Source organism: Bombyx mandarina, chromosome 12, assembly GCF_030267445.1.
Source record: "Bombyx mandarina strain Sakado chromosome 12, ASM3026744v2".
Classification (NCBI taxonomy): Eukaryota; Metazoa; Arthropoda; class Insecta; order Lepidoptera; family Bombycidae; genus Bombyx; species Bombyx mandarina.
This window is the reverse complement of record NC_143219.1, coordinates 13600279-13622375: the sequence shown is the minus strand read 5'-3', so window position 1 is coordinate 13622375 and position 22097 is coordinate 13600279. Positions and strand designations below refer to the sequence as shown.

The following is a 22097-nucleotide window of genomic DNA, read 5'->3' as shown; positions in this document are numbered from 1 at the left end:
TAGAGCTGAAGGCATCTAATGCAAAGGTTATTGGATCTGATGGATCCGTAAGGACGTGTCTAGGGCGTCGACGGTGACTAGCTTCTGCATGATCAGGATTCGGTGCGTAGTCAGCGGCGGCAACGATAAGGCGATTATCATGACGCATAGCCTTATCGAAGTATCGTTCCGACGCTGACTTCATGTATTTCTGGATTGATTCAAGGCCCAGGTCGTCGTGTAGGTCAACGTTCCTCACGAACCACGGAGCCCCGACGGCTAACCTGCAAAAGCGAGATTGTAGGGATTGGAGGGTGTCTATGTGTGTGCGGGCCGCGTGAGCGAACACCACACTCGCGTAAGTCATGATGGGCCTTATGCAAGTTTTGTAAAGTGTCACCTTGTTCCGAAGGGACATTTTACTCCGCTTACATATCATGGGATAGAGTCTGCCGAGAATGAATGCGGCACGGTCGCGGACTGTTTTTATGTGTGGGCGGAATGTCATGGATGCATCCAGGGTGACTCCCAGGTACTTAACCTTCCTGACCCAGGGTATAGGTTGGCCGAAGAGGGTGATCGGGGGAGTGATATTTCTCCTCCTAATGCGGGAGGAAATAAGCGGTGAGTTTCCCCTTTGAAATAACACTGCTGTGCTTTTCGCCGGGTTGATGTCTATGCGCCATTTTCGGAACCACTGTCCGAGGGCTAACGCTGCGCTCTGGAGTTTACTCGCGATTAGGGACTTGTTTCTACTTGAGTAGTAAACGGTTGTGTCGTCAGCGAATAAGGCTAGCTGGGTCGGCGGCGACCGGGGAATATCATTAATAAATAAACTAAATAAGAGCGGTGAGAGAACGGAGCCTTGCGGCACTCCAGCCGTGAGTGGTCGAGGGGAGGAGCGGGTTCCCTCTACTCGATATCGAAAAGAGCGGTTCGACAAGAAGTCCCGTATGATGAGCACGAGACTATCCGGCACGCCCATGTTGAATAGTTTGAAAATCAAACCGTTGTGCCAGACTTTGTCGAACGCTTTTGCGACGTCGAAGAAGAGAGCTCCCGTGTATAACGGTTTTGGTCGATTAAGTCCCACAAGAATGTGCTCCGTGAGGCGGTGCACCTGTTGTACGCATGAGTGATTTGCACGGAATCCGAATTGTTCATCGATGAGAATGCCCTTGGATGAGACGAAGTCTCTGAGGCGTTTGTAGAGCAGACGCTCATACAGTTTGCCTAGAGACATGAGGAGGCTAATCGGGCGATAACTCGTCGGATTATTTTTTGGTTTACCGGGTTTGTGTATGCCGATAACGTCCGCTTCTTTCCACACCGCGGGAAAGATACAGTTCGCCATAGCGGCATTGAAAATAGATGCCAACATCACGATGAGTTGGATGGGTAGAAGTTTAATAACGCGGTTAGATATACCGTCGGAACCGGGAGCCTTGCGAGGACGTAGGTCTTTGATCAGGTCTTTAACTTCCATTGAGGTGACGGGCGGTAACGCGTCCAAGGGTGGCAAGGAGGCTCTGCGTTCTACCTCACTGTCTACTAATTCTACATGAACAGGGTCTGCGGATTGAATGCTGGGCATGCACTGGGCTTGCAATGTATCGGCCAGCAGCTCTGCTTTTTCGTCATCATCGAACGCCGCGAGTCGGCCTGAGGGGCCTACGAGGGGGGGCATAGTTACTACCGTATCCGATTTGAGAGTACGAGCTAAGCGGTAGTAAGACCTTTGGGAGGGCGCGAGTCCTTCTAAGAAATCAGACCATCTGGCATCTCGGACTTCGGCGATGCGAGACTTTACGTCGCGTTGTAGGGCACGCATTCGAATACGATTTTCTGCGGTAGGATACCTGTCGTAGGCGCGTATTGAGGCGTTCTTAGCTCTTAGGAGCTCCCTAATATCGTAGGACAATTTGAAGCGGTGAAGGAAGTCCTCCGCTACAACTTGTTTCGATGACCTATCTAATGTCGAGGTGATGTGTGACGTAACGATGTCTATGGCTTCAGCGGTATCCTGAGGAGACGGGATAGAGTCCGGACTAAACGGAAGCGATGGTGGATCAGATTCAGCCAGGCTGATGCCCAGCGTGTGCCAATCCACCACAGTCCTCGTGACGGGAACGGAATCGGGAGCGCGACCGAGCTTCATAATGACGGGACGATGGTCTGAATCTAACTCTGAAACTACTTCAATCGAATGTAAGCGCAGAGTTACGTTTTTTAATAACGCTATGTCGAGTATATCCGGGCGATGCGCGATATTTAGCGGGTAGTGAGTCGGGGTCAGCGGAGCGACGATATCGAAGGCGAGATCATCTACTAACGCGTCGAGGCGCCTGCCATTAGGGGTTGAGGTGTGAGAGTTCCACCTGACGTGTTTACAATTTAGGTCACCCGCCAGAATGACAGAGCTTCCCATTCCGAGCAGCGCCTCAATATCACTACTTAGAACAATTTTATCCGGAGGAAGATAAACGGACGCGATAACGATCGGCGCGTGTCCAGTCAGTGAGATTCGGCATACTGATGCTTCGATGTTAGAAAGCGCGGGGGGGTCGAGTGGGACGCAATGCAGGGCTCTTCTATAGTAAATGACGGTACCACCACCACGAGTAGTGAGCCTGTCGTTCCTAACCATGTTGTAGTTCGCGATTTTAGGATCGCGGCGCGCGGGCTTAAGCAGGGTCTCCTGCACCAAAAAGATGTCAATTTGATGGTCACGCAAAAAATCACAAACCTGATCACGTTGATTTGCGAGACCGTAAGCGTTAAAAAATCCTATCGTTACGGATAGGGGCTTGATTCTACTTATGTACGCCATTGATTACCGGCGGAGTGAGGGGAGGACGTACGTATTTAACGACGCGTATACGTCAGCGTATTCTTGCACAACGGCGATAAAGTGTTGTGCAGTGGAGGCGGCGCGGATGGCGTCGCCCAAAGCATTAACGCGATCAAAGTTGATCGACTGAAAAAAGTCGATCGCTAGAGCGAGATTGTCGGACGCGGTCGGAGGGCAGGTCGCGGGAGAGGGACGAGTCGCGGGGGAGGGACGTATCGCGGGGGTGGGATGAGTCGCGGGGGAGAGAGTTGTAGCCGTGTTCGTGTACGGCAACGGTTTAGCCCAGGCCGAGACGCTGGGCACCGACGCCGGCACGAAAGCAGGCTTAGCCTTCGGCACAGAGGGTGCCGTGGCTTTGATGTCTGGGCCGAAAGCTCGGAGGCGGTTTTGGCGGGCGACGCGGCGATTTATTTTAGGGGCTCGGGGGCAACCACGGTAATTCGCGGGGTGACCCTGTGTTCGGCACAGGACGCAGCTAGGCGGTTCCGTAGCGGTTTTTTGATCGCGAGTGCAAAGGCTCGTGGCGTGATCGCCCAAACACTTGACGCATCGGGAGCGCGCGTGACAATTACGGGAAGAGTGCCCGTACAACTGACAGTTATGGCACTGGCTCGGAGTGCCTTTTTTATGAGGGGTTTCGACGGTTATTCCGGAAAGCCTACAGACTGTTCGTATGTTGAAAATTTGCTTGCCCTCGGGGGTAGGCTGGAGAGCGACGAGAACCATATTGTATGGCTCCCTCCCGCGTCCTGTGTGCATGCGGTGCACGGAATTGACCGGCAGACCTTGTTCTAGAAGGTCGGCCTTGACGAGATCGGCATCTAATTCCTTTGGGATGCCGCGTATGACCGCGCGAAGTTCACGCTCCTCCTGAAGCGTATAAGTGTGGAAACTTATACGCTCCTTTCGGAGGTAGCTTGAGAGGGCCCTATGGTCGTCGGGTGTCGTTACCTTAATTTGAATCCCATTCGCGAGGTTACGAGCGCTGATAAAATTAATTTTTTTGGCCTGAAGGGCCAGGGAAACTCGGTCCCAAGCTGCCTTCTCTTGAAGGATTACCGGGGGAGGGGTCTGAGTTTTATTTTGTGCCACTGGACGCGGCGACGGTGTGGCACGGGCAGGGGGAGCGACGGGAGTCGGAGGGCGAGGGCGCGACGCGTTCGCGGCTTTACTAATTTTAGCGGCCGCGGGAGCTCGGGATTCCGCAGCGCGCTTCTTACCCTTTACCAAGGTGAATCCATCCGTCGATGAGGCGGGGGCGAGGTCGACCTCCATGTCCGAGTCAGAGTCGGAGGACGAGGAGGCAGCAGGCTCGGGAGCAGGCGACCTACGGGCAGATGCAGGACGTCCGTCGGACCCTACGGAACCCGCGGATGATCGCGCCAGGGGAGCGGCGGTCACGGCGGACGACGCAGCAGTTTTACCCACTAGTATAGGCGACGCGGGAGCGGCAGGCATGGCGGACGCTGCGGTGTACGACGCGGAAGCGACGAGCACGGCGGAATCCGCGAGAGGGCTCACGGCGTGATCGGCCTTGAAAGCCAGAAACTCAGAAGTGAGCTTAGGGTGGCGAAGTCGGAGGAATTCTGTAAATAGAGCTTCCATGATGTCTGACCCAGGTGGGGCTGTCCCGGGTCTTAAACACACTCGCCTTGCGGTGAGGCCCCAACTTCTCGGTACTTAGCGGTTCGATTGAACACAGGTGGCGATGCGGCACAATTACTGCAGGAAAAAGAAAGAACAACAAAAAAAAAGGAAACTACAAAAATAAACCAAAACAAAACAAACACTTCCAGGAACACACTTTGTCGGCAGATGTGCCACGAACAAAAGCCGGGTGAACAAAGGCCGGGCTAACAATAAAACCAGGCGAACAATGGCCGGGCGATTGAGTGGTCGATGAGCACGTCCGCAGGCGGCGGGTGCTTCTGTCGGACTGGGATAAGACGTCCGGTGCATTCGTGTTGAGCGATGCACCGGTGTTCGAATTTCAGGCGGGTACAAATTTTTCTAATGAAATACGTACTCAACAAATGTTCACGATTGATTTCCACGGTGAACGAATTGTATCGTGTAATAAAAATGAAACCCGCAAAATTATAATTTGCGTAATTACTGGTGGTAGGACCTCTTGTGAGTCCGCGCGGGTGGGTACCACCACCCTGCCTATTTCTTCCGTGAAGCAGTAATGCGTTTCGGTTTGAAGGGTGGGGGAGTCGTTGTAACTATACTTGAGACCTTAGAACTTATATCTCAAGGTGGATGGCGCATTTACGTTGTGGATGCCTATGGGCTCCAGCAACCACTTAACACCAAGTGGGCTGTGAGGTCGTACACCCATCTAAGCAATAAAAAAAAGAAACATGTGTGCAATTCACACGTGTTAGAAGTGAAACCTTCAAAAATTAAAATACAATTATCCTAAATGTCTAAGTATATGTAAAATTTTGTCATTAGTACATAATTGTAAATCATCTTTTAAAGTATGAGGTAGCGCCCTCTGTGAATCGATATTTTAACGTCACGTATAATCCTAAATTGAAATTCACTACAAGAGGTCTCATACGCACGTTAGTATAAAAAATCTCATAGATGGCGCTGTATTAAAAATTTTCGACACTTCCGTTGCATACCTGCGTGACGTTACATCTGTAAAAATTTTACCCTCATGCGCTAATGCTAAAGGAGTTTCACTTCAAAAAAAAAAGTAAAAAGAAAAGTATATTGACCCCAATATAATTTTCAGGCGATACGTTGAGAGAGTACTGCTATCTCATTTGATTCGATACTTTTATTTCTCTTAAAACTAGATAGTGTTTTCGTAGTAGGTAGATAATTTAAATATAAAAAAAAATAGTTTTGCTTTACGAAACACTATCGTTGTGTACAGTTTTTTACGCTGTTTATTTTAATTCTTTTCTGTTTCATATAGCATTCATAAATTGCTAAGCATTTAGATTAGAAACTATTGTCTTAAAATTTCCGTATACACTTTTGCACTAACGTTTATTACCATACAAATAAACAATGATTATAAATACTGGCGTAACAGTTAGTTTCATTGTAGCATATACTTAGTCTAAACTGGGTCTGTTGGCGTAGATATTAAAATGAATCGGGGTTACGTGGACTACTTACAAAACGTTCAATGAAATAGCGTTACCCTAAAAATAACAGCGCCAAATAATCACGTCGTGGTAGCTTGTTGTTACTGTGTTGCACTGGTTTCCCTCTAAACAGGATTGTGAATATTTATTGACAGCGTTAATGATAACTATTATAATATATAACCAACGAAATATAACCTAATCATAATTAATCAAATGTAATCAAGTTATTTATATTTATTTATAATTATATCATAATACTTTTCTAATAAATGTAAATTTATGTCGTCGTGGCTTAAGGGATAAGACGTCCGGTGCATTCGTGTTGAGCGATGCACCGGTGTTCGAATCCTAGGCGGAAATTAGGCAGCCTATTTATATTCCATAACCGTGGTGAATATAACAGCTAGAGGTATGTCGAGGGGTATGACGCAAAAGTGAAGAAGTGGTACGACAAGGGTATCCAACAAAATACATATATTTAAATAACCAAATCAATTTTTCTTTTACGTCTTCTAGGTCTTCTTAGGTGTAGCTAGACGTTACGTAGTCGAAAAGCGCGCGCAAGTGCGGCGCGGTAAAATTCAAATTTTCGATGCGTTCGTTCCCAAACGTTTGCCATCATATAAAGTTATTATATTACTAGCGACCCGCCCTCGCTTCGCTTCGGAAACATTAAAACACACATGAACCAAAAAAATAAAATAATTTTTTTTTAAAAAAAGTAGCCTATGTTCATCAGGGACAAGGTCGGCTTCTAATGGAAAAAGAATTTTTCAAATCGGTCCAGTAGTTTCGGAGCCTATTCGAAACAAACAAACAAACAAATCTTTCCTCTTTATAATATTAGTATAGATATTAAATTAATTAAATATTGAAGGTATGGAGTTACATAAAATATGTATGGTGACAAAATATATAAATAAAATCATTATGTTTAATTATTCGTTCACCTAAGTCCTGGAACCAGCTCAGGGGGGGGGGGTCATGAACCCCATGACCCTCTTCCTGGGTCCGCCGTTGTTTGTACTGCACAAAATCGTACACCACTTATGAACGTTTAAAAAAATACTCAACGGACTGATGATGATGATGGACCTTAAGTACTTGTGATGACCCATTTATAAAAGTAATTAAACAATAAAATTACATTTTATTTTTATTGCCCAAGCAGGCAGACGAGCATACGGCTCACCTGATGGTGAGTGGTTACCGTCACCCATAGACTTCAGCAATGCCAGGGCAGAGCCAAGCCACTGCTTACCGTTTAATACTCTCCACAAGCCTCGTTTGAAGAAGGACATGTCATAGCGCTCGGGAAACACCGTGGAGGGGAGCTCATTCCAAAGCTGGATGGTACGTGGCAAATAGATCTCTGGAAACGCACTGTGGATGAAAGCAGTGGCTTCAAGTAGTATGAATGAATTATACTCCGGTGATGGGCGGTGCGATCGTAAAAACGAGATGATGGTATCATCTCAAACAATTTCTTAGAACACTTCCTATACACAGGCACATACGGTGATTAGACGGTCATTAGAGTTATTATTATATCTATGACGGCGTTAACGATATTTCTGTTTAGCACGTGCAATAGGAGTGACTCACACAAGCCAGGTGCGCCGGCCGTGTCGTTCGACTCACAAACAACAGGTGCAACAGAAGTGACTCATAAATAAGCCAGCTGCGCCGGCCAGTATAAAAAGGCGGTACGTGCCTCGCAATGAACATTCGTTGGACTGCGTTTGCCTGGTGCACTTACTATATCGTTGTTACGTTGTGTGATTCAGTGACTGTTGTACGTACTGGTTAAAGTTGGACAAGTGTTAAAGTGAATTGTTAAGATAACATATTGTTGATTAAATCAGGAATCAAAAAGTGACATCGTTTTACTTGGTGTTCAACAAGATAATATCTACCCTCAAGCTTACATCAGAAGTGAGATCAGGACTCTACTCTCACTGGCGTGACGTGTTTGAACATGTTCGAAGTACAGCAAAAAAAAACATGATGCAGATCAGAATACTAGTAGTGGTACGCCACAAGAGCGTGAATGCAGCATACGTAAGTCGTGTAATAACGTCTCTGTTACCTCGATGGAAGATCTGAGCCACGAAGAAATCGTCACATCTTACGTTCTGGCTCATGTTGCCCAGTTTGACTGTCGACTTCATCACATGGCATTTACTAACGGAAATACAACACGTAACAAACTATTGCAAGAAATTAAGGCAAGTGCAAATCTCAAGTGAAACTTCGATCGCAATAATGGATCTGTCATGACGAGTGGGTAGTTCCGACACGAATCGTTTTTAAGCCAATGACTACTGCTAGAGTTACATGGCACTAGTACAGTAAACCAGGACATGAGACTGTGAATTGTCGCTGAAATTTTAGAAACTACTCGATTCAATACCAATAACACTACACGTTCGATGACTTCGAGCTCCAGCAAGCAAGCAAGCAAACAAGAAAGCAAGCAAGTTCCGTGGGGAAGAAAAATTGACACATCTGAAGTCGTCGTGACCTGTAAGATAAGACGTCCGGTGCGTTCGTGTTTGGCGATGCGGCGGTGTTCGGGTTCCGCTATCGGATGCAGGTTTTTCCGGTGAAGTGCGTCCTTGTGCGTGCTTGACAAGTGTTCGCGGTTGGCTTCCTCAGTGTGGGAGTAACATCGTGTAAGAGAGGTGGAACCCGTAAAATTGTAGTTTGCGTGGTGGCTGGTAAGATTTGTTGCGGTAAGAAGTTTGCATGGTGGTAAAATGTCTTGTGAGTCTGCACAGGTAGCCGGAGGTGAGACTTCCGCGGTCGCGGCCCACCCAGTCCGCGAGAACCGGGCAGATCGCCTCGACGGTACGGAGGCCGGCCGACGGGTCCGCCAAACGACGAGACCACGCCTCCAGCACGGACTGCCGATATTGGAGCCCCCGCGCTCCGGCTGCACTTGCGCTAGGGCGCGCCGCCTCGTAGGAGACTGTGAGCAAAACCTGAACAACCTAGTCATCCGTGGGCGCCCGGCTCTCGCCTGCAAGTCAGCTGTTACGTGTGTGGTGATGCGAGTCATGTAGCTTCTGGGTGTTCCATGCGCTACAAGAAGAAAAACGACACTGCTCCAGGTGCTGTGGCAGGTGCAACCAGAGACGTCAACGTGTGTTCCAGAGCTTCAGTGTGTTACAGATAAGTGGTTTTGGCTTCCCCTTTATGTTCCATTCAGGGTCAGAATGTAGTCTTATAAAACAAAGTCATAGTAATTTATTCAATGGTAAGCGGTTTCATGAACAAGTCACTCTTTGATCTGAAAGTAACTTAGACCAATCATGATGGTAAGAGCACTTAGGGGATATTCAACTCGCCCTTAATAGTGCACGTTGTCGAGTAACAGGGTTTACTCCAATAGAATAGACGTTTGCCGTTCAGGGTAATTCACTTGAAATATCTTAAAGTTTCAACAGAGTGATAATCCCTCTAGATTAGATCTTGATTTAGCACGGTCGAAGACCGGCGAAAACATAAAAAAAAAGGGCACAAACAGAAGCTTGGTTTAGTCGAGGCAAAGCTAAAGTCAACCTCTTTTCCGCTGGGGATTTTGTTTTCGTAAGTTGACCGAAAATGTAAAGGTCCCTTCAACATTACTGCAGTTTTGGAAAACGATAGGTATAAATTGAGACATGTAAATAGTTCTAATAGAGTGTACAAATTTCCCCATGAAAACTTACGTGAAATACCTCGAGGCCCGTCAGGCCTACTAGAAATTTCTGAAAATTATAGTGACGATGACGTGACGGCGTACACAGATGGGTTAATTAATCTTGTTCATGAAACTGATCTTAATGATGACGACTCTATCACTGACAATAGAAGCGACATTTTTATCCGCAAATAGCGATACTATGTCTGTGGGTGGTGATACAATGTCTGTTAGGTCAGGCACCTCGGGTGCAGGTGTTGGAAATGTAGAAAACGATGGTCGGTCTCGCACTATTTCTGAAGAAAGTCCGTATAAATGTTCTAGTCTAAGAAATGTTTCAACAAATGCTACCGTACACGCAGAGTGAAAAAAAAGAGAAAAAAAAATGAAAAAAAAAAAAAAAAAAAATTAAATGAAGAAAAAAAAGAATTGTAAGTCATTGAAGGGTGTATCCGGTCCAATGACTTGGCTAAAGGGATGTTAATCCGGACTAGCAAAAAAAAAAAAAGAGAAAAAAAAATGTAGGTCGTTGAAGGGTGTATCCGGTCCAACGACTTGGCTAAAGGGATGTTGATCCGGACTAGCAAAGAAAAAAAAAAAAAAAAAAGAAAGAAAAAAAAATGTGTGAAGTCATTGAAGGGTCTGTCCGGTCCAATGGCTTGGCTATAGGGATTTTCATCCGGACTAGCCACAACAATTAGCTACAGGGATTGCGATCCGGTCTAGCATTATTCGGTCCAATTCGAAAAACTGAAGAGATAAAGTTAAAAGGGACATACTTACATACCTGAAGAGTTTTAAATGAACTGACCCAGGTATATAAGCAGTCAGTATTTATAGCCAGTATAGGATTTTCTGAAGAATTATGCGAACCGAACCGTACTAGATTGTTAATATCATAGACCACTTTTTAAGTTGCATCCGTTAATGTCAGGATGAACGAACACGTTTGTTGTTCACAGACATACCATAAGAATGCGCGCACGAGGACGAGCGCACGTCAGTATGGCCGTGACGGCGTTAACGATATTTCTGTTTAGCACGTGCAATAGGAGTGACTCACACAAGCCAGGTGCGCCGGCCGTGTCGTTCGACTCACAAACAACAGGTGCAACAGAAGTGACTCATAAATAAGCCAGCTGCGCCGGCCAGTATAAAAAGGCGGTACGTGCCTCGCAATGAACATTCGTTGGACTGCGTTTGCCTGGTGCACTTACTATATCGTTGTTACGTTGTGTGATTCAGTGACTGTTGTACGTACTGGTTAAAGTTGGACAAGTGTTAAAGTGAATTGTTAAGATAACATATTGTTGATTAAATCAGGAATCAAAAAGTGACATCGTTTTACTTGGTGTTCAACAAGATAATATCTACCCTCAAGCTTACATCTATATATTAATACGTGAAGCAAAAACTTTGTACCCCTTTTTACGAAAATTGCGCGGACGGAGAAGTATGAAATTTCCCACACTTATAGAGATTATAGAGAAGAAGTTCACAATGCTAATATTTTCTTAAAATAATGCATAAAAGATACACTAAATCAATAAAGAAAACATTACACACACTACCATGTATTTGACACACTAGCGCATGCATACTGTTTGTTTGTTGTCAAACTTTTCTTTGCAGTCTGTCAGTTATAGTCTGTCAAAATGAGAATAGATTAAATATTGTTTTCTCTTTATTAATATTTGTCTAAAGTGTAGTTTTGACGAAATCTGTGATTAAAGAAGTATAATAGTCCTTGACAACAGAATCATAATAGTGTACAAACTTATAATTTCTATTAGTCGAATTTCGACTACCAGGGGACCACTAGTTATTATTATTATAGATTTAATTAGTGCTCATGCTTATAAGATAGAGTAAAAAAATACATTTCATAATTAAAAATTAATGCTAATAATAATAATGAAGCGTGAAACAATGAAATGTTCATTTAAATTTTGAAGTTACATTTTGTTTAGAAATTCTCAATGTATTACACTAATGTACACAGCAAAGCTTCAGTCGGTCATGAGTCAGCTTTATATCCGGGTCGGCGTATAACGATGGGCTTAATCGACTAAAAGCATTCGATCCGGATATTGCGATGTGCAGGAAGTCCGGGCAAGCGGAATTAGGTCTTCAGGAAATTACTTAGATTAATCATTTATATGATTTATTTTCATTTTTGTTATATAATTATAATTTGCGTAATTACTGGTGGTAGGACCTCTTGTGAGTCCGCACGGGTAGGTCTCTGTCTATTTCTGCCGTGAAGCAGTAATGCGTTTCGGTTTGAAGGGTGGGGCAGCCGCTGTCACCATACGGAGCTCTTAGAACTCATATCTCAAGGTAAGTGGCGTATTTACGTTATAGATGTCTATGGGCTCCAGTAACCACTTAAGACCAGGTGGGATGTGAGCTCGTAAACCCATCTAAGCAAAAAAAAAATTGTAGACGAACAAAATGTAAATAAAATTTTAAACGGCTTCAAAAAAGATGAGTTTGTCAATTCGCCTGTATTTTGTTTTATGTGTTTTAGTACAGAATTTGTTTTCTAGCTTAATCGATTTTGATGCTTATTGTTATATTTGAAAGCTGGTGCTTTTCATTTGGTCCTTAATAATGCATATTTAATTAACTTCGACTAAACTGATGATATTCTTATTTTATTTTGTTGTTTTGCTTTTGTTTTGAAGTTGGTTTTGTTTTGTCTCCATTTGATTTTTTAGCTAATACGATGAAATGACCACACAATTAATTATATACTTGATAAACGTTAGTTAGGCGATACTCTAGTGGTGTATCATTCGAAAATATTCGAACCTCAAAACAAAGATATAGTTAATCATCTGATGGTCCTTAATAAAATGAAATATCTTCTCTCACTATTTAAGTACATTAACAATAAGGAACTAAATAAACTGTATACAGCGTGTTTTTTTTAAATATATGCTTACTGTTGTAAACAGACGAATATATGGCCCACCAGAAGATGAGTGGTTACCGTCGTTTATAAATGTTAGTAAGGCTAAAGCAGTTTGGTAGGCAGTGGCTTGGCTCTGCCCCTGGCATCGCTTACGTCCATGAGCGACGGTAGCCACTCACCATCAGGTGGGCCGTATACTCGTCTGCTTACAACAGTAAACATATCGTCTTCTCGCATTAAAATTGTACAATCTCAAAACTAATTTTACAGGAGAGTGTTTTAAAGGTTTCACATGTGATATTTTTAACATTAATCATCTTTGCAACATTTATTTTTTACCAGTTACATTATCTGTTTATTAAAGTAAGATAAAAATAAGTATTAAGTTTGTTAATAGTAGTCAAAACATAAGTAAACTAAAAAAAATAAACTACGCTCTTTTGACAGTATTTATGAGAAAAATTCTGGTGATACCAAATGATTCCGCATATTAACTCGATTTCGAATATTTTAGGAAATTGTACACTTTTAATGCGAAAAGTCGATATATGTAAAAAAACACGCTGTATACAGCTTCATCAGTTCTTTATTGTTAATGTACTTAAATACTGAGAAAGTGAGACTAAAATATTTCATTTTATTAAGGAACATCAGAGAATTAATTATATCTATGGCTTTGAGGTTTGAATATTTTCGAATGATACACCACAAGGGATGATGAAACACTATGAAGAAGTTATTCGTAGTTTGCGAAAAGTCATTTTAGAGTATTATTTATTTTAGTATTATTATTATTTAGTATTATATTAGTATATATATTCTAGTATACATTTAGTATTATTTTATTATAGTATTACACAGGCCATTAAAAAAAAATTGAACAGGAAATACGCTGCCTACATGTTTTAAAAGACTTATAAAATTAAATATGGTTCTATGTATCTATTTAAGACATTTTCTGTCTTAGAAGAAGCAAATAACTATAAATATATACAGCGTGTTATATCTTTTTATGTATTATGAGTTCTGTAAAAAGTAACGTTGTGACGAATTGATTAGCACAGTGCGAAAGACATCAACGATCGCTACATTATCTTGTCACTGTCATCCTTGTTATGGAGAGTTTAGGCGGTTTTTTTTAACAATTTATACTAACTAGAGGTCCCGCAGTAGTCGAAATTCGACTATAATTAATTGGAATTGTAAGTTTGTACACTATTATGATTGTATTTTATACTTCTATAATCACAAATTTCGCCAAGGCTAAAAAAATATGAACAAACAATATTTAATCTATTCTCAATTTGACAACAGACGTCAAGAACAAAAGTTTGACAATAAATAGTATGCATGCGTGTGTGCGTCAAATACATGGTATGTAGTGTGTGTAATGTTTTCTTTATTGATTTAATGTATCTTTTATGCATTATTTAAAAAAAATAGCATTGTGCACTTCTTCTCTATATTCTCTATAAGTGTGGAAACTTTCATACTCCTCCGTCCGCGCAATTTTCGTAAAAAGAGATACAAAGTTTTTGCTTCACGTATTATTAAGTATATAATTATTTAATTATTATATAATAATCTTATAAAGAGGAAAGATTTGTTTGTTTGTTTGTATTGAACAGGCTCCAAAACTACTGAACCGATTTGAAAAATTCTTTCACGGCTTGGAAGCTACACTATTCCCGAGTGACATAAGACATAATCTTTTTTGAAAAAAATTAGGGATCCTTACTAAAACTCCAATAATGTAAGCCAAGATGTAAAAAAATTACCTAAAATATTCTTTACAGCGCGGCAGCGTGTGCCCTGCGAAAATTATTGATGATAGAATAAAATATTGTACTACGACTTGGTAGAAAACATTATTATTTACAAAAAGTATCCCGACAACATATGTCTAACTATTATAGTTATGCCACAATAAGTGTTCTTTTATTTATAAAAAATAAAACGTCAAATATCGTTGAAATTTTTATTAAAGACCCGAACGGAGCCGGAGCGGGCCGCTAGTACATTATAAATAGGCAGCCTAATTTTCTCATTCAGGCAGAATTCTTCAACGTTGATCTTGAAAAATGAAATCTAAGTTTTAATTGCATTAGAATATTTGATTAAGAAATATTTCGAACGATAACGCATGCCAAACTTTGCGAGAGAAGCAGACCAAAAGATAGTACCTACTCTAAATAAGAACTCCTAGTATTTTTTAGGAGGTTCACATTGAGGCATGAGGTCATCGTCTCAATTATATCGGATCTGTTGGCTCTCGTTAACCCGTACCCAGGAATGTTTCTCCCCGGAAATAGGCAATTGGAGTTACCACCCATAATTACCACCTGATTTTGCTTAATAATCAATCATTATATAGTCCGATATGCCGATGACACGACCCTGCTAGCTGCAGACGAATCTGAAATGTCTCTTTTCTTCAGCAAAATGGAACGTATCAGCAACAGCCTAGGCCTCTCCATAAATAGATCAAAAACGAAATTAATGGTGGTGGATCGTGCAAATGTTCTAAGATTGAGTGGGGCGCTTGGATTAGAGGTTGTAGACGAATTCGTGTATCTCGGGTCCTGCATCAGCAACAAAGGCTCATGTGAAACTGACGTGCGCCGACGTATCGGAATGGCTAAAAGTGCGATGTCTCAGCTACAGAAGATCTGGAAGAATAGAGGGATAGGCCTGAAAACTAAAACCAGACTGGTGCGGACTCTTGTTTTCTCTATCTTCTTGTATGGAGCTGAGACATGGACGTTGAAAGCAGCAGACCGAATGCGCATCGATGCTTTCGAAATGTGGTGTTGGAGACGCATGCTAAGAATTCGGTGGACAGCCTTCCGGACTAACGTGTCGATATTGAAGCAACTGGGCATCAAAATCAGACTGTCTACTGTATGTCTGAAGCGGATCCTCGAATATTTTGGTCACATTGCGAGGAAAGACGGCGATAACCTGGAAAAACTTATGATCACAGGGAAAGTTGAAGGCAACAGATCTAGAGGCCGCAGCCATACTCGTTGGTCCGATCAGATCCGCACCGCTTTGGACAGTACAGTGTACAGCGCGCTGCATGACGCCGTGGACAGGGGAAAGTGGAAAAAGATCCTAAGATTGAAGCTCATGGGTGATGGTGGTCACGACCCTCAGACATGAGGAGCACGACTCGAGGAGGAGGAATGACTAGAAAACGTTTAGTAGTAAACTAAATAGCCTCTGAACAAATTTCTCTTGATTTAATTTTCTAATTGAAAAATTTGTTACTTGTTTGTTTAGTTTTTTACTTTCTGATTTATTTGTTCACGATTTGTCACTTGTGGTTTTTCTGGAAGATATTTACGTTTCTGACAGCAATGCCTATCGTATTTTTAATACGCTTTTTATTAGCTTCAGACGTATGTATGTTTGTAACGGAACCTTTGTACATGATTTTGACCTCCTTCAAAACGTCGAATTAATTTATGTTTGGTATACTTATTAAGGACCGATGACAATTAAAAATTTAAAAAAAAAATGAAAAAAAAAAAAATTTAAAAAAATTAAAATTCAACTTTTTTTACAATAACATCATTTTTGTATTAGCTGTTTCCTTGTAATGTTGAATTATGGTTAAAGCATACTCGAATATTTTTTGTAATAGTACTTATTTATAATACTTATTGTAACCTGACAATTCTACGACAAATTAAAAACTTGCTACATTATACAAATCATTAGCAATAACCAAATTAGTTTGTGTCCTTGAATCGCGATTGTATTGTGTAAAAGTTTTAAATCAACCTTATTATTTAACAAAACATTATTCAATCAATTCCTTTGGATCGTCAAAGCCAAACGAACCTTAACTTAATGAAGAAATGGATTACTTTTGATTGTATTTTAAATTTCGCACGATCACGAATTTTGACAAAGCCGCGGAATTTCCATTATTGTCGTAGGTTAAAAACCTCAATATTTGATCAGGTAAAACAGGTTAAATTGTCATTTTACTAGAGCCCATAGACATCTACAACGTAAATGCCGCCACCCACCTTGAGATATGAGTTCTAAGGTCTCAGTATAGTTACAACGGCTGCCCCACCCCTCAAACCGAAACGCATTACTGCTTCACGGCAGAAATACGCAGGGTGGTGGTACCCGCCCACGCGAACTCACAAGAGCTCCTACAACCAGTGAATAGTAAATAGTAGTGGGTTCCCTATTTACTAAGACAATTTCTGAGCTCACCCCCGGTACTAATATGCTATCCTATATTTTTATGCCATTAATCTTGCAGAATACATATTTTAAAGGACACTGTTCAATATGCTTCCGACTTCAATCTCTGTGTCACGTAATCCACAAAATTCGTCACATACTTCTGAAACACGCACTTGAACTATTCTAGAAGACCCCAGTTAAATAGAATGGATTTTCAATTTATTATTAAATTATACGCGCCTTTAAAATTATAGAGACCCATTTTTGTATTTCGACTTTGATTCAAAAATGGACCTAGAACGACCCTTTTCAGCGACTCTTAGTAATGAAATGACCAAAAGTAGCTTATAAATGGACAAACTTATCCATCGGTCTCTTTCACTCCGTCCCCTTCCTCTATGTCTTCGGTTTGAAAACTTTATTCGATGTTTTCCAAAAAATGCATTTTTTGGGGTTCATTTCATCTTAGGCCTTACAGTCCAGGGTGGGCCTTAGCCTGGTCCAGTATGTTTCTCCAGACTGCTCTGTTCAGGGCTTCCTTCCAGTTCTTGACACGATAGCCTTGGGGTCGTGCTCTACGGCATCGAACCATCGGAGTTTGAGTTTTTTTGGGTTGAGTCGCTATAATTTCAAAAGTGCGAGTCTAGTTACCCAGTCTTTCATCAGTGCTAGTAGTACTCCTCTCATATTCCTCTACTCCGCACTTAATTCCTATCTTGATCATCAGTAGCTAAGTGCTGTTAGCCAACCCTATTCTCGCTACTTCGTAATCAATTTCATTCACCGCCAATTCTAGTTTTAGGGCGGATCGTTTTGAAAACATTACAAACCACTTCTACAATTCCAATTAGGTTTCATCTTTAAGATTTTTTTAAAAAAAATTCGTAATACTGATGCAATACTTTTGTACCTATAAATAATTTAATAAAAACTACGCCTATCTCAAATTGGTATTCGGGCTGTGACGCCCATGGGCTCTGGGACCCACTAATCTACATAACCATACTAAGGCCAAATCATACTTAAGTATCATTTATAATATTTTCATAATATTCATACATTCATAAATAATTTATAAAGTTTAACAGAAAATGACTTTTGTTCACATTCTATGGGGTACCGAGGAATTATACTTGAAACATAGCTCCCTACTTGCATTACAATTAGTTGAAAGGAAGTGTCGTTGGTATCTTTAAATCTTTTGTTATTAATGGCTTCGAAAACAGAATGATAAAATAATTTGAAATTGCATATATAAGTGATTCGGCTTACATTGTTCTCAATCTAGCTTAAATTGGGAAATAGAAGATTGAAATCATTTCGGAAATTACAAGAGGATTATTTAGTTCAGAGATTTTTAAACAGTAAGGGCTTGTTAAAGCTATTAATTAGAAATGTCTGTTACATAACGAATAAAATGCCTACAGTCATTTTCATCAAAGATATTTCAGTGCTCTCGGTGCTTTGTACTCAAAGACTCCATTCCACTTCATAAGGTAGTAGTTTCTCTGACGAACTATTTATTTATTATGAATAAACTATCTAGTTTTTACAACTCACCGCCGGCTCATTCCTGTGATTTATAAGTTAATCGATCATGTTTTAATTCATCAATCAATATGTGCCATATATGATCGGGTTGAAGAACAATATTCACAATGTTCACGAGACATTATGATGTATCTTTCTTTAAACGGGTTTCGAAAGTTCTTAGCCCACTGAGTTTCTCACCGGATCATCTCAGTGGGTCGCGATACCGATCCGGTTGTAGATTCTGCGAAGCACATCTCTTGCTAGGGGCTAATGTTAGCAAATTCTCTCAGGTGGAGCCCTTGAGCTTACCTACCGGTCCGGGTGTAGCTGAAATAGCTTCTTAGGCTACTAGCAAATGGGTAAGGGAAAAAAGGAGTCCTCGGCTGTAGTGCTAGCATGGAATTGCTAGTGCACATGAGCGATGATTCCAGTTTACCATCGGAACGGCTCTTGACTCCTCTGCCTATTCTGCAAAAGAGAGTACCTAGGATGTGTTCACGAACAACGTAAATTTAAAACGATAAGCGGTAGAAAGACATAGATAGCATTTGGTGCTAGCTCATCGGGGTACACAGCAAGTTCTACCATTAGGACCCAAGATCGTAGAAGAAGCAACAGAGTGAGCCAAATATAATATTAACTTTGGTAGCATTACTAGAACAGATACACTTCGACTAATACTGATACGCTAATGTTATCAAAGTACCCACAATAAATAGTTAATTGTTTTATTGGCTCATATCTGAACACCTAAAACACAGATCTAGTCCAAACCTAATTGCCGCTGGAGCATAAAGCACCGAAAACTCAATCCTAAAACCGACCTTAACATTTAGACGGAAAGCTGTTTTATGGGTAACAAATCGAATGGCATTGGGCAATGGCCTTCTGTATATTAGACAGGTGAGCAATAGCCAAGGATGTGGCTAAGGCAAGGTCGGAAATCTCCCATCGATTAACAGTACCCCAGTCCGGCACGCGAAACCACAGCCCCTTACCCTTGACACAGAATAGCCATTCGGATTTACACCCGAAATTATGTAGGACGGGACCAAAATATATTGCTTTCATGAAAGAAATTCACTCGACTGCTTTCGTCCGTAATGTATAGTTTCTTACTTGTATAAACCGGCATATTTCAAAGTAGCCGCGTAAACGCTCTACATCTCTGCTGGGCGAAACTTCTTGTGATGTCATTTAGATGGCGAAAATTAGAAGGCAAAACAGATGACGCGCTAACCATAGATAATCCACAACGATTGGCTACATATGGTGTCACATGTTGTGATTGGTGTTAATAGGGTAGGGAGTAATCGTTCCTACACCACGCGGCGATTTCATTATAAAGTTTTTACAAGATAAAATAAGGGCGTGGTATGGACATGTGATGCGTAGAGAGAAGATGCATGTGAGTAGGAGATGAATGAAAATGGTAGTGCAAGGTAGAGGGGGAAGAAGTCGACCAAAGAATACATGGATGGAGTGTGTGTATGGCGATATGAGAGAGAGAGAGAGGAGTGAATGTTGAGATGACGGCTGATAGAAGAGAATGGAAGAGAAAAAATAGCTGTGCCGACCCCACCTAGTGGGATAAGGTGGAGAAAAGAAGAAAAAAATAAAAAATGTATTTAAGCAATACAATGTATCACGACCTGGGCTCATATCACAAAGTAAGTCCCGCTGCCCATTGAGACATAAGAGTAGAGTCTCAACAGTACTGATTCGTTTGAAACTGGAAAACATGATGATTTCCCTAACACAGCGAATTTTGGTACTAGTGGGTGCCAATACGTCCAACCAACAATGTAAATCTAATGCATGCGTCACAAAACTATGTCAATTGATCTCGCTTATGACTCAACTAAACTCGTATTAAGAAATGTTTAATAAACCACAACGTAAATAATGAAATTTATTTTATTCCTTTCAGGGTCGCTTATAAAAATAAGCTATGAGATATTTTAAATACAACCGAATCGTTGCCTAACGCAGACGCGAAACACAATTGACATCGTCATTTGCTTTAACAGCTTCCCTCGAGTTGGAGAGAAAGATGGGTGGACGAGCTCACGGCCTTCCTGGTGTTAAGTGGTTACCGGAGCCCAGAGACATCTACAACGTAAAAGCTGCCACCCACCTTGATATATGAATTCTAAGGTCTCAGTATAGTTACAACAGCTGCCCCACCCTTCAAACCGGAACGCATTACTGCTTCACGGCAGAAATACGTAGGGTGGTACCTAGTATGATGGTACCTACCGGCGCGGATTCACAAGAGGTCCTACCATCAGTAATTATGCAAATTATAATTTTGCGGATTTGGTTTTTATTACACGATATTATTCCTTCACCGTGGAAGTCAATCGTGAACATTTGCTAAGTACGTGTTTCATTAGAAAAATTGGTACTCGCCTGCTGGATTCGAACACCGGTGCATCGCTCAACACGAATGCACCGGACGTCTTATCCTTTTAGGCCACGACGACTTCGGTGTGCTTCGTGCGAGTTTTTTAACGTTCTCGATAGCGTAAAAGTTAGCTCATATTTGTATGAAATGGGATCGTTTGCGTACGTTTGCCGCTAGGGGCGCTGTTCCAACTGCATACAAAATTGGGTTAACTCGTACGCTATCGAGAACGTTAAGAAACTCGCACTAAACGTACAGAATTAGTATGCTCGTACCTTCTGGCGCCCGTATTTGTCACACGAACGATGTAAGGCAAAACAAAACATACATGGGTGTAACAGCGATCGATCCGTTGGCTCAGAGGCAGTAAAGCGAAGATGTCTCGCATTCAGCACGCGATGGTTGCCAGGCTATCGAACATACAGCCTGGCTCCCTCTCTTAAACACGTAAAAAAGCCTCACGCGATCAGCCTGCCGCCTCCTTTGAATCAAACCTTTTTATATATTTTTCGTGTAGTCAAAATTACGAAATATTTTTATCATTATTTCAGTGTATGTATATTTATTCAATTAATCTAATCAATTACTAATTTCAAGATGTTGTATTGCACTGTCGATTGCACCTATAATTGAGATGACATCTGACATGTATTTATTGTCAACTTGTCAATGTTTTGTATTGATGATCACTTTGTTGATGCAATAAATAAATAAATTGTTGTTTATTTCCTAATGGACTTCATAGAGTGAGCAATAAATTAAAGTACTTCTTTAAAAAATGTATTTAAAAAGGCATTTTAAATCAATAGATAGAGTGTCAATGAATAACATTATTCCCTTCTTCAATAAAACTTAATAAAATTTACTAAATAATACCTCAGGTTATATTTTTTCTATATTCAAAGGATAATTGAGTATGTACGCTCTCTCTCGTTAGCTTTGATGATGTATTAGCATGTTTGTCATACTCTTGATCCTACCCAAAAATACCGGAAGGTTCCTTATAGAAAGCTAATTACTACATCAATTTTCAGTTTTTTTTTTTATTATTTAAATAGACCTTTGCACTATCAATCATTCAACAATAATCAACATAATAAAGTATTAAGAGTAAATTTTTTGTTTAATATCATTTAGTTTAATTCTAAAATTTACGAACGTCGTTCTGAAATTTCTGATATTTCCGAACGAGTTACAAGAATTCAAACACCCATTGTATGTTATTTCATTACAACATAGTTTGTTGGGACGAATAGTTTCATTATTTTGGTGAGTGAGACCTTGACTTCATTATTAGAAATAAAAACAAAACTCACAACATTAGTTGAGGTAAAAACGTAACAATTCAATACGCACTGTTATTATTTGGCACAATATCCTTACATCCTAACATCATATTTTGTCTGTTT

The 22097-nt window shown here is 41.1% G+C and overlaps 2 protein-coding genes and 1 long non-coding RNA gene across 4 annotated transcripts in view; 1 reads left to right on the top strand and 2 right to left on the bottom strand.

Annotated features, from left to right (window-relative positions):
- The window catches only part of nompC (no mechanoreceptor potential C), a 77883-nt gene that overhangs the window by 45969 nt on the left and 9817 nt on the right, over positions 1-22097 (bottom strand). The window lies entirely within an intron of this gene.
- On the bottom strand, positions 2813-4435 carry LOC149501846 (uncharacterized). The gene has a single exon (XM_089732058.1). It carries the CDS (start codon positions 4433-4435, stop codon positions 2813-2815), a length of 1623 nt encoding a protein of 540 aa, XP_089588184.1.
- On the top strand, positions 6957-10958 carry LOC149501845 (uncharacterized). Its single transcript, XR_016324028.1, has 2 exons — positions 6957-8913; positions 9054-10958. It is a non-coding gene; the product is annotated as an uncharacterized LOC149501845 (long non-coding RNA).

Coding starts and splice junctions, on each gene's coding strand:
- LOC149501846 (XM_089732058.1), bottom strand. CDS start 4,435: ATGGAAGCTCTATTTACAGAATTCCTCCGACTTCGCCACCCTAAGCTC.